Source organism: Callorhinchus milii, unplaced genomic scaffold, assembly GCF_018977255.1.
Source record: "Callorhinchus milii isolate IMCB2004 unplaced genomic scaffold, IMCB_Cmil_1.0 Scaffold1, whole genome shotgun sequence".
Classification (NCBI taxonomy): domain Eukaryota; kingdom Metazoa; phylum Chordata; class Chondrichthyes; order Chimaeriformes; family Callorhinchidae; genus Callorhinchus; species Callorhinchus milii.
This window is the reverse complement of record NW_024704742.1, coordinates 73,683,055-73,696,766: the sequence shown is the minus strand read 5'-3', so window position 1 is coordinate 73,696,766 and position 13,712 is coordinate 73,683,055. Positions and strand designations below refer to the sequence as shown.

Sequence of the window (13,712 nt, the reverse complement as noted above, 5' to 3'; positions counted from 1 at the left end):
GGTAGGGCTGAGAAAGATTGCAATGCTGCATCTAATAGACCTGGTGGTTTCTTGGTGTTTTCATTACCACAGATGACAGGCCCACACTGTTGCAATATCACTCTATTTAGGTCATCTAAAGGATTCTTGTTTGCACAACCGCCCATTGACTCTGTAGAAAATCACAGTTCAGAAAAAGGTAATTTGGGTCAAGGCTCTTTTAACAGCTACCCTCTCTATTCCATTTACCTGCCCTTTTTCCATGTCCCTATAGTTTACTCCTTTTAGGGTAATTATCTAGTTCCCTTTTGAAAGTTAACATGGATTGTGCCTCAACCACCACTTCTGGCAAGCCATTCCATATCCTAACTTCTTCTTGTGTGAAAAAATTTCTTCTAACCTCCCCATTTGCTTGTTTGCTAATTATCTTAAATTGATGCCTTCTAGTCCCAGTTTTCTGCACTTAAGTGATATACAGTAGTTCCTTGAATAGATTTTTCTTGTAAAGAGTTTAAAACACATGAATAGGTGAGGAAGCAAACAGAAATGTTGGTTGAAAATTGCTTGTTTCCAGCCTGACTCAATGAGCTTTATACACATTCACTCGAATGCTGACTTTGCCAAGTTCTAACTTTAGCCGGGAACCAGCTACCATCATAGTGAAATAATACAATTACTACACCAGTCCACAACCTATCTATGGATGCAGGACTGCCATACAGAGAGCACTGTGAAGCCCACACCAAAGGTGGGTAATTTAACATTCCAAAGTAAAGATTGAAATAAATTGAGTATCTTATATAATCCTTGCATTTTTGTCATATTCACTCTAATGTTATTGAATATTGTTGTTGAAGAATGACCACAGTGTGGCAGAGCAGCTCAGCAATCATGGTGGCCTGCCTGATATGACTTTTACTGACATTGTCATGAAAATATGGGATGCTATTAAATTTAGTTCTGTCTATAATAAAGATTTCGAAATGTTCATTTAAAAAATTGTTTGGATCTTTCTCTGCTGAATTTGGGGAATAAATCAACCATTGTATAGAACCTTAGATTTATTAGGTTACAGCGTTTATATAAGTTTACTTTACCGTGTTTTTTGCCAGACATGACCGAACAATGCAAGATATCGTCTACAAACTTGTGCCTGGTCTCCAAGAAGGTGGGTAGCAGTTTCCAATAATTTGATCTTGTAGTTTATAGTTTAATTACAGTAAAGTGTATTTGTTTGGACCCACAAAATATATGTAAAATTCTGAAATGTATTTGTTCAGTTGTACTCAAAGCAATATGAGTTTGACATATTTATTATCTCATTTAAACAAGTAGCTTTTTTTCTGTGTATAAGTGCATTCAATTTTCATATAATTTTTCCAGTCAAGCAGTCAGCCTATTACAGCTAGTCAGTGCAGATTCCAACAATATCAATGGTCATGTTTTAATTGTAAATATGTTTGAACTTCATTAATATTCACTATCTTTTACACTTCTATAATCCCCGAGAACAATCTATATATTGATCAAGTTTGTGGATAACTGGCAAAAATTTTCACTGAATGAAATGCCTATAGGAAGGATGGTGTGCATCTAACTAAATGAAGAGCTAAACTGGTGGCACAAATTATAAAAGCAGCAATTGTGTTTAATTCAAACTAGATTTGGAGGGGGAGGGGGATCATTGTGGTAAATAAAAGAGAGCTCAGGCCTGCTGATTACCAGGAAGAGACAACAAAAGTTGAAATCACCCTTCAGATGAGATGTTAAATCAAGGTCCCATCGGCCTGTTCAGGTGGGCGTTAAAGATCCTAAGGTACTATTTGAGAAAAGAATGGAGTTTCTCACCGTGTCTTGGTCAATAAACCCCCAAATAAAATTGGTCACTCACTCCATAGCTGTTTGTGGGACATTACTGTGTACAAACTGGCTGCCACATTTCGCTCACAACAAATAAGTCAATCCACTTTGCACTTTATCTTGTGAAGTGCTTTGACACATCTTGACGTGATAAGATGCTATATCAAATGAAAGGTTTAATAAATTATTATTATATCGTTATAGACCAAAAATAGGGGAAATACTTAAATCAAGAGTGTAAGAATCCCAGAAAGCATCAGATAGGGGGAGTGGGAGAAAGGAATAAGGACATGCAGAAATCAAATAACCTTAATGTAATTGGCAGAGTAGAGAGGAGAAGGTGAGCAGAATTTAAATACGGAGGGAAGAGTTGTGAGTCGAATAAAAAAAAGTAGATATTAATGAAAAATAACAAGACTGGGAAAGGTAGAAAGAAATCTGTTATAGTGTCAGCCTGGCACAGTGGGACCAACCACATGGGTTGCAATGAATCTTTGTTTTCCAGTTCTGTAGATTATCATGTTCATTGATTTTTCTTTCTTCATATCAATTAAACAAAAATACTAAGGAAAACAAGACAACCCCATTATAACACTAGTTCGGATCCCAAAACAATAGACAGGTATAATGAATCTGAGAATAAAATGGTACCAGTCCTGCCTCTGTTGAGCCTCCAGTTTTTGATGTGAACTGGCTGGTTTCCTGCACATAATACCAGCTGGTCAGCCATGAAAATACCTCAGCCGTGAAGTCTCCCTCGTAGAAGTGTCTCTCGGTGCAGTGAAGCTCATGAAAGCAGCTGCAGCTGACGTACTGGCTCTAGGTGCCCGTGTGGCACGGGATCGTGCTGGACGTGTAGCTTACTTCAGTAAACACAGACCACAGGAGAGCTGCACTATAGCGAGGGGTATAATATTGGGATCAACAACAACTTGCATTTATATAGCTCACTTCACGCATATCACCTTATCAGGCACTCCAGGTAATATGTATTGGAGAACCACAAGCAATTCTGAACTGGCAGCACTGTGGCATAGACCTGCCGAATAGACATGTTTGAAGTTGCTTGCGCTCTGAAAAGCAGCTGCCTCGTGTAGTTTTTGTCTGATCAAAGTTTGTTTCTGTTTCTGTTCCTGTTACTTTGTATAATTTCAAAGTAAGGCACTGTATGAGGTACTTACAGTGTTTTACATGACAATTAATGTAGCTGTTGCAGTGGCACCACCATAAGATCATCCAATCTCTGTAAATGCCAAGATCATTCATAACGAGTATCATTCATGATTGAAAACATGAAATTATGTTTAAGATGAAATTTAATTGGCGAATCAGAGATGATCTTTTTAATATTCAACTGGACTGGCTCTTATACTGTTTGCATGGTATTACAAGCTCGGCTCAGCATGCGGTATGTCTCTGTTTTAAATTTGCATTGCAGTGTTTTTGTTTAGGTGCCCGAACTTGGCATTTGCAAGTAAAATGTAAAACCTGGCAGACAAATGCTAAATGGTTCAATTAGACATAAGCCTCAAACCCTGGCTCAAAGTCCACAGAGATTTGTACCCTAGTCTTCAATATCTGTGAGTCTCTTGCATATATATTGCTAAATTAATTCTAATCAGTATCAAATACTCCATTCCACACATCCAGTACAATTCCCATAGATCGAGGCAGAAATCATACATTTCCATGGGAAATCGTACATTGTGTTTTTTTGTGAAACTAACTGTCCCTGATGTCAGACTGCTTCCAACTGTAAAACATTCCAGAAGTTGCCACTTTATACATCAAGTATTTTGAATGCAATGATTTGATTACATGTCCATGATTTTAAATGTTATTTTATGATCAATTTGCATTCTCATTAAACATGCAGAATTAAACAATTATAGAGAAGAAAATTCTGCAGCTCTGTGTAACCCTACTCCCCTACCACTGGATGGGATGGATTGTACTGACTTATTTTAATATTGAAAATGAAAACGAGAAATAGTAGAAATGTGTATTTAAAATGTTTTGTATGTTTTTGAGAGTAACCAGATTTAGTTGATGAACTCTCTCAACAGGCTGCAGTGTGGTTCTGCAATGATGACAGTATTACATTTGAATGATATACAGTCAAATAAGAGAATCACCAGAGACTCTTGTGCTTTGCAGGCAGGTAGTGCAGATCAGAGGTATTCTCTGGCATGATATCAAGCACTATTTATATTTGCCCTGGTTATGCTAACCTATCATGAGCAATATACTACTTGACTGTTGCATGGCCACACACACACATAGCCGGGTATACCAGTTTCCTCTGAAACTTTCAGCACATATATGATCCCTGTTATTTTTATGTGTGTGTGTGAGTAGATTGATGCTCGCGAGTACCAGATAGAGCAGGAGCACCATGATAATCTGGCTAAGTACTTGATGCATGTTCCCATGAGCACGTTGACTACTAACTCAAGGTTTTCATATTTTCTGCAGTCACTGTGTATTGGGCTAGTCATCATCTGCATTGAATTATTGAGGATTGTGTCAGCTCAAAAGTGTTTGATTGGAACTGTCCGAACATTATTTTATGACCAGTTTAACCACCGGAGACGGCTTTTTGGACAAACTACAGCCACTACAGATTCAGATTCTACACAATGGTATTTGTAGGGCAAGTGAGCACATATTTGACATCAAAATCTATCATGATATTCATGACCAATGGGGTGAGATTCTTTGGGTGGCATTCCACTCTTTTCTTTAACCTAACTGGGATTTTTACATCAACGTAAACCAAAGTAGATAAATTGAATTCTGATTCAGCTGCTGGCACCCTGCAGGATCTGCCAAGTTGTTAGCTGAGTGGTTTAGATCAACTTCCAATATAACACCTGCAGTTGACATATAATCCAAGAAACCAACATGCCCAATTCTTCAATTCTCTTAGTGTGATCCCAACAGGATTCCCCCCTCCCTGTTGTAGCCAGTAGATTCATGCAATTAGTTGTTTTATGTCTCTGCAGTTAGATGTATTAGGCAGTACATAGGATATTTTAGATTTCTTAGGAATTTGGCATCCAAAAAGTCTTTTCACTGTGGTTAAACTGGTGATAAAATAATGTAAGCAAAGTCAGAAAACGTATTTCCCAGTGCTGCTATGCATCCTCCACAATATTCAGTTTTGGAGGGAATTGGAGTGGTTCTATCCTTCGACAGTTCAACCTGTGTAATTGAAGTGTTAGTTACTCAATCCAACTTGTATCTCCATTACGAGTATTATAGATTTGTAACTTAAACCTACTGAGTGTTGAATAACCATCACAGTTGCCACATTTGTTACATTTTTGTATTCCTGGTATAATGGAGTCCTGTAGCTCAGGGTTAGAGCACTCGCCTCGCAAGCGAGAGGACCTGAATTTGATTCCCAGCAGTAAGTAGGAATCTGGTTGTTAGTTGATTGGCAGATAGCTTTTCCGAGGGTAATAATCCCTTTTCTTAAAAAAAATTGGTCACTTAATTCATGACTATTTGTGGGACACTGCTGTGCGCAATTGGCTGCCACGTTTTGCCCACAAAATATACATTCAATTCACTTTACAGCATATTCTGTGAAGCGCTTTGAGACGACTCAAAGACGTGATAAGGGGCTGAATCAAATGCAAGAATTATTATTATCATAAAATGTGTTTCTGTAATTATGTATTGGAATAGATGCAGCAAAATGCATGAAACTATGTCTGAATAAGCTATTTGGAGAGACAGATCATCTAAGAGTTTCTAAGAATAAAACATTGATTGAAATATTAACATCTACGCTTGTTCAACTACAAATTATTTGTTGTTTACAGCGGAGTTAACAAAACAAAAAGACTTTTATCAGAAACTTGGCCTTGAAATGCCTGGAGAGGTCAAAGGTGAGACCTGCACAGCTAAACAACAGTTAGATCCACTACATGACGGTTAGTTCATTTTCTGTTAGACTATTTCTGCCAACTGCTATTTTCTCTTTTAGGCCTGGTAAACTTTTATTCTTTGCTTATCCTGTATTATCCTGTTTTTAAGCTTCAGTCTATATTTGATTAACATACCTGCGTGTTTACCTATCAAAATTTAATTGGTTCATTAGTTGAACCAGCTACAACCAAAACTATATTTCACAGCATCAACATTTTCTTTTCTTTTGCACTGAAATTTTTGTGGAAATTAAATAGGCAGTGAAAATAATAAAATACATGCACAATAGAGAGTGAGATGGGATGAATGAAATTTATTTATTAAACAATTCTTAGAATTAGAATCGTAATGAGGAAACTTGATACTGATTCTTAAACCAAGGAAGCTCTCACCAGTAAAGGCAAAGTTGAAAATTATTAAGAACCACTATGTATAGCAGTTATCTTACAAATTTTCTACAAAGTTAGCTAGAAACATAAAGGACTGCTGCAACATAATTGTAAAACTACAATGTTGGCCAATTATAGAAAATGTTTCATTGTTTTTGTGTGGTCCCTGGGGTTGGAGTCCTGTAGCTCAGTGGTTAGAGCACTCACTTTGCAAGTGAGAGACCTGAGTTCAATTCCAGGCAGGGCGAAACCTTGGGCAAGTTTCCTTACTCCACACACCTAATAATAATCCCTCCAAAACCAAAAACAATAATAAATTGGTCATTTTCAATCTACGACTGTTTGTGGGACATTGCTGTGCGCAATTGGCTGCCGCGTTTGCCCACAAATATACAGTCAATTCACTTTACAGTGTGTTCTGTGAAGCGCTTTGGGACGTCCTCCCGACGTGAAAAGCGCTATATCAAATGCAAGGATTATTATTATACAGTACTTTCATGCACAATATATAACAGTTATTCTGTGAGTCAATATGATAACCAAGGTGCGATCGTCTTATGTTTCATCCTATATGAGTTTAAAGCACAAAAATAATACGAACAATATTGGTAATGAGTTAATTGTTGGCAAAAACACTGAATACCATATTGGAATTTAAACTTTTGTGACAAAAATACCACATCATAAAACACACAAATAATAATTGTTCTGCTTTATTTGATTGAATTGGAAAAGATAAAAAAATTGCTAGCTACCATGGAGTTCTCTTAAGGGATTATAACCATTGGGCAGTTGAGTTTGAATCTACAAAAAAAGACTATGAAAATCATTTCAAAAAGTCACCGTCCCATGGCTTTAACTTAATTTTCTGAGCTGTGATTTAAACCTCTGGTCAAGTAGTGCTGAATCATTTGGCCCATGCATAGTGATGATAATTAGTTATATCTTGTTTTGTATGCTCCAGTGGTTCAATATTTGTTCATGAAGTATAACAAGTGCATCTGAAAATAGATATGAAAGGCATGATTAGCTTTTTGACTTTCATTTCCTTCCAACCAAATTATATTTTAAATCCGTAAGGATTAAATTACTTTTTTTTGCTTCCATAATAATTGTATATATCTGGTGCTGCATATAAGAAATGATTATAAGATATGCTTCCTGTTTAGGCAGGCTGTAAAATAAAATAAATAAAATAAAGCTAATGGCTAAAGTAAGAAATTCTGCAGATTGCATGTTTTTTCCTCTTTCCCATGCCATTCTTAATGACAGTATCTCTGAAGTTGTGTCTGTAACATTGGACTTTCAGATCATGGCACTTAACTCTCAGTTAGCAGCATAGTCGGGTAGTGAATTTTACTAAACAGAAAACTAGAGTCACAGATACCCACTAACCAGATGAATGTTGATTTGGGAACAGGCTTCACAGATGTGACACCCGAGAACAGCGTTGCATTCAAGGACCATTCAATTTAATTTGATTGAATGAGTGTAATGAATACAATACCATTTTGTATACATATTGAACTTTTATTATTGTTGAATTACTGCACAAGCCATCTCTCTGAAGCCCTGAAAATCATATATATTTCCTTATATTAAGTTGGTTTAGACCTTATTTCTTTATTTCTCTAAGGTGAAACAAATAATGAAGATGATGCAAATAAACAGAAAACAGATGAAAAACCAGAAGAAGAAAATGATTATCACAGGAATGATGAACAGGTAACTTTACAAGCTTTCTTCACTTAGTCCACTCTAGCTTTGCTGATGAGGGGCACGACAACCGTTCATGTAGAATTCACATTACCTATGTAATCCAAATAACATTGAAAATTCTGAATAACTAAAGCAGAATGACATTGAGGTCCAATTTGTGCTGTTAATTAATAGATGTCTCAATGAGATTTGTGTAAATTTGAATTTCTACCAAAACTGAATGTGCAGAAGAAAGCATCTGATTTTGAAATTTGATCATTTTGAAACATTTAATGTGCTGAAGAATGCAGTTTAGAAATTTGAGAAGTTCTTATTAAAAAATCTATTAAATAGTACTGCAAAATACACCCCAATATCATCCTGCCTGAGCTAGATGATTTATTCAATGCTGTGTAATGCTCCCCTGGTATCAAAAGCATTGAAGTGCTGTTTTGTAGATTACAGACTTAACAAATAAAAACAAGTTAAGACAGTATTCCACTAACCAGTAGTCCAATGCCACAATCCTTATGGAATTGCAAAGCTGCAGGGCGGCTTTCAACCCAGTCACTGTGACAGAATTGGGGGTGGAGTAGGTCATGCCTGTGGACCAATGAATGACTGTAGTTATTTATTGGCTGCACATTTCGCCAACATAATAATTATCACCAGTGTCACAGTTTTCATCCCTTTATGTTCACCTTGCATGCAACCTGCTGAAAGAACTTTCTTTTGAAAAACTAATTACTAAAATGAACAATAACCAGAAGTATTTTAAAGGAAGCTGGATTTGCTTAGGAAAATTTTAATATTTTCTACATTATGGTGGTGCTACTTTGTTTTGTAGAAACCTTCTGTCATTTTTGTATCTGCCTTTTTGGAGACCAATTTAGCTATCGGAGGTAACAAAAGGATTAAACTACATGATGTCTACCTTGCACAAATCATCTAAAACGTTTGAGCAAATGATGTTATAAGGCAAAAAATGAAATTATTGCAATGAAACGGTGTCCACTTGGAATAGTAGATATTTAATTTCCTTCAGCCTGTGGTGAGCAGCTTTACCTGCTATTTTTGAGCATTATTCTGGTCCTGATCATTTTACCCAGAGCTTTTGATCGCTTGTGTTCAATGAAGCATGCTCCATAGAGACTTCGAGCCCTAGAGAAAGCTCTTGGTGGAACATAATAGATTTTTCTGCTGAAGGCATCATGAAGTGTCCAAAACTGCCAAATCTAGCACACTTTTGAATAGGATACAATAAAATATTGGTCATCTGATATGCTCCATTTGTTAACTAAAACGTAGCATGTGTAAACACAATTGTATTATGTTCAAGTGTGAATAATTAAATAATCCTTAATTTAGCATAGCGCCTTTCACATTGGGAGGCCATCCCAACATGCTTCACAGGATATACTATAAAGTGAAATGACTGACTTTTTTTGCATGCGTACAGAGGGAATGGCAGGTGTTGATTATTATGCGGTTGAAAATATGCCTCTGATGCAGTATTATGGCTATGAAAATATTTTAATTTCTTGATTTATAAATCCTTTTTACCAGTTCCTGTTCACATTGTTAAAACCATTTATAATTCCATCTTTGCACTTCCATTTACACATACAATATGCATTTATATAGTGCTGTTCACGTCGGGAAGACATCGCTTTACCATGCTGGATGGGCATCTGAGTCGGGAGTGGGATCTGAGGGGGGCAAAGAGGGAGAAAATACCTAAAAGCGTAAATATTTGCATTCACCACTTGCCTTGAATGAGGGGAGGGAGAGGATCAGAGGGACTCCAGGATGAAGAGAGGTTGTAGATAAGGGGAGTGGTTGACAGTGTAAAAGGCATTAGAGATATCAAGGAGAACAAGGAGAGAGCCCTGGTCACAGATGGAGAGAATGTCATTGGTGATATTGACCCGGGCAGTCTTGGTACAGTCTCGAGTTTATCGCGATAGTTGGTTTGTAGAGGTTCCGGGGTGCGGGGAATGCTGGGAAAGGCAAAAGCAGAGCTGGGAAGCAGTGACTCATTGCAGCACCTTGGAGAGGAAAGACACGGTGCATGATACAGCTGTTTTACTCATGGATTACACATCATTTATGAGAGATCCTATCATCTATCTGTCGTTTTTATTTTATCATTTCTCTAGACATTTTTCCTCTTAACATTCCTCTCTTCTTCCTCCCAATCTTCAAATGTTGCACTGTATCTCATTTACTTCCCCCAAACTACCCACCTTATTGCTACAATCCACAATAATAATATGAAATTCCACAAGCTTTAAAAACTCAGAATTGTCACATTTATCACATTCAGACTCAACCACGCTAACTCCTTGCTTGTCGGCCTTCCCAACTCTTTCCTCCACAAGCTGCAGATCATCCAGAACTCTGCAGCTCATGTCCTCTCCCGCAATAGACTCCATGACCCTATCACCGCATTCCTCGCCTGGCTCCACTGGCTACCCCTACCCACCCTGACCTCAATCCCTCCTGATCGCAACCCTGCTCGGGTCCAAATCTCTTGTCTGTCCAGCGCCTTGGGACGTCTTCCCAACCTGAAAGGCACTATACAAATGTAATTTGTTGTTTTGTTTTCATCAGGTAATCATTTCTTCTTGACTTATTTGGCATTTCTGCTTTCTTTAATGTTGAGGTAATGCCTTCAAATAAAAACGTTCAGCCCCACATGAGCCCCATTGTGAGTGTGCAACTGCTACCTGTTTATCTGATTTTTAATGAATCCTATTTCCCAGTTCATTCCCATAGCACAACTAGTCACTATCCTCTTTGAGTTTCCCATATGAGTCCATATGAATTTCATGAATTTCCTTGACGAGACGCCCAGGGTTTCTTGGAGGAGATGCACTTCATGCTCTGAGGCAACACTGAAGTGTTTTTTTTTATTTTCCAAGTGCTTTTTGAGCCCTGAATTTTCCTTAGAAGAGTCCTAATGACTATTTAAGACTTGGGATTATCTAGCAATAGTTTTTGCAAAGAGGAACACCAGGCAACCTAGCTGTTTCTTGACAAAGCTATTCTCTTTTCTTTGGAGCATAGGAGAATCCTTTTCTCTTTGTCCTTTTTCTCAATTTCCTCCAAATTGCCAGTATATTGTTAAAGATAAAGGTATAGAAAGTATTGAATTTTGTGGCCTTGAAAATATTAAGCATTGCCAATCAAATCACTGCAAACAGAGGCCAGGTTCAACATCTGGATCCAGGATTTTTAATGCGTTCCTGTTGAATGGGAAAGGCTACCAGTCAAGGATATATTCACCATCTGTTGTGGAAATACTGTTGGCTTTAGGGAAATTATTCACTGAAGCCTGCAATAGCCAGTGGAAGAGAATTGTTCCCTGGTGTTTGTTGACTGTTGAGCGAGATTTAAGCTATCAAGAGTACATGACAGTCTTTAATGTTTATTCTCAGAATGGTTCTCATAAAACTTATTTTGTATCATGCTTCATGAAAGGGATTTAGACAACAAACTCTTTGGGATTTGACGAGCTACCAAAGTCCTGCTTGGTGGAGACAGAAGCCCCTTGTGAAATGCTTCCACCTGATATCATGAAGAATAGCTGAGATAAGGAACTTGGGGAACTCTGTGTTTCAGTTTGTGCCATCTCCCTGAAGCTCACTGAATGAGTGTCCAGAATGTTGTCAGTCTAATTTACTGGTTTTCTTTGACGATGTGACAAAGGCGCTTGATAAGGGTAAAGGGTGTGGATGTTAAGTGGGGCTTGTATGGAGTATAAACACCGAAATGGACTGGTATCACTCTCTAACTCTACTTATCACTCTAACTCTCTAATTCTACTTGAAGTCCTGTAGCTCAGTGGTTCGAGCACTCGCCTTGCAAGCGAGACACCTGGGTTCAATTCCAGCAGGGTGAAACCTAGGGCAAGTTTTCTTATTCCACACGCCTAATAATAATCCCTCCAAAAAACAAAAACAATAATAAATTGGTCATTTTCAATCCACGACTGTTTGTGGGACACTGCTGTGCGCAATTGGCTGCCGCGTTTCGCCCACAAATGTACGGTCAATTCACTTTACAGTGTGTTCTGTGAAGCGCTTTGAGATGTCTAGAAGACGTGAAAAGTGCTATATCTCAAATGCAAGGATTATTATTTCAGTAAGGTCTTTGAGACAGTTCCTCTTGAAAGGCTGGTACTGAAAGTAAAGAGAGTAGGAATCAGTGGAAGTATATTACAATGGATACGTTGACCAGAAGAACTCAGAGGGCGGTGGTACAGGGAATGTCATCAGACTAGGAAAATGTTACCAGTGGAATTCCACAAGGGTCTGTTTTAGGACCTCTTGTTTAATATTTTTATAAATGATCTGGAACTAGGTGTCGCAAGCACAGTGGCTAAGTTTGCAGATGACACCAAACTAATGAAGGTGATAGATTGTGAAGCTGAATAAGATAGGTTACAGGAGGATTTGAACATACTTGGGAATTGGGCAGATCGGTGGCAAATTAAATTTAATGTGGAGAAATGTAAATTACTTCACATGGCAACAAAAAATCCTGGAAGGGTCTATTATTTGAACAGAAGGAAAATAATATGTATGGAAAATGAAAAGGATCTGGGGGTTCTGATTAACAGTAAATTGAAGCTCTCCCAACAATGCTCTGTGGCAGTGAGTAAAGCAAACCAGATGTTGGGATGTATCAAAAGGTCAATAGCAAGCTGAAGTAGTGGGGTAATCCTGCCACTGTATAAATCATTGGTGAGACCATACTTAGAGTACTGTGTACAGTTCTGGTTGCCACAGTACAAAAAGGATATTGGAGAAATCGAGACGATACAGAGTTGCGCAACCAAAATGATTGAGGGAATGGAGGGACTGGACTATGAAGAGCGACTAAGTAAATTGGGCATGTTCACGCTCGAAAAGAGAAGACTGAGAGACAACATGATTGCTGTCCTTAAGATTCTAAAGGGGCAAAACAATATAGATCATGACAGGCCATTTCAACTTGTCCAGAATAGTAAAACCAGAGAACAGGGCCTGCGATTCAGAACAAATCTACAGAAACACTATTTCAGTGAGCGAGTAGTGAACCTGTGGAACAGGCTCCCTGGGGAGTCGGTTGAAGCAGGAAGTATTGATTCTCTCAAACACTGATTAGATAGTTTTATTTTAGGAAATAACATTGTGGGATATAGTACATGGGTAGTTCGGGACATACGTGCATGTGACCGCCAGGAAGATGGAAGGTGAACTAGATGGACCTTGGTCTTTTTTCGTCTACCATTTCTTATGTTCTTAAGGTTATGAGGAGCGAAAGGAGTATGCGATTAGACAAGGTGGCTGTTATGAGCAACAGTGAGGAAGAAAAATTCCAGTATAGAATTGAGCGACCAAAATACCTGTTTATGTGCAGGAACATTTAATGATTCTAAAACCTGGTGTGTATTCCTTCAGGAACACCTGCAAGCTGGAAATGGACACTACAATCAATCTAAGCAGGCAAATATGAGTTCATCACATCATAAGGCAGTGTTTTGTAGAAATATTGTTGCTCATTGCGCTTTGTTGGCTTTAAAGTTGGTTGAGATATTGGCGCATAATGAACATTTGTATACCCAACTGATTAACAATATGTGTGCAATACCTCTGATCATAGCACATGGACATCCATCTAATATTAAGGTGTTGACTAATTTTTTATTGTAAATTGAAATTAAAAAATGTTTGTTTTGTAGTGCAATGATACAAAGAAGCAGTGTGTGTATTTTATTTTCTCTCAGATCAGCAGTACCCCTAAATTTGAAGACCCTTCTTGCTGAGTCAGTGCTAACTTCAAATCAGTCCATAGATTTATGTC

At 37.9% G+C, this 13,712-nt stretch overlaps 1 protein-coding gene across 1 annotated transcript in view; it reads left to right on the top strand.

Annotated features, from left to right (window-relative positions):
- The window catches only part of LOC103177637 (polycomb group RING finger protein 3), a 108,733-nt gene that overhangs the window by 81,454 nt on the left and 13,567 nt on the right, over positions 1-13,712 (top strand). The window contains exons 5-7 of the mRNA XM_042339140.1: positions 1,092-1,147; positions 5,670-5,780; positions 7,801-7,889. Of these exons, the coding sequence (XP_042195074.1) occupies positions 1,092-1,147; positions 5,670-5,780; positions 7,801-7,889 (256 nt within the window). The remainder of the gene's footprint in view (positions 1-1,091; positions 1,148-5,669; positions 5,781-7,800; positions 7,890-13,712) is intronic.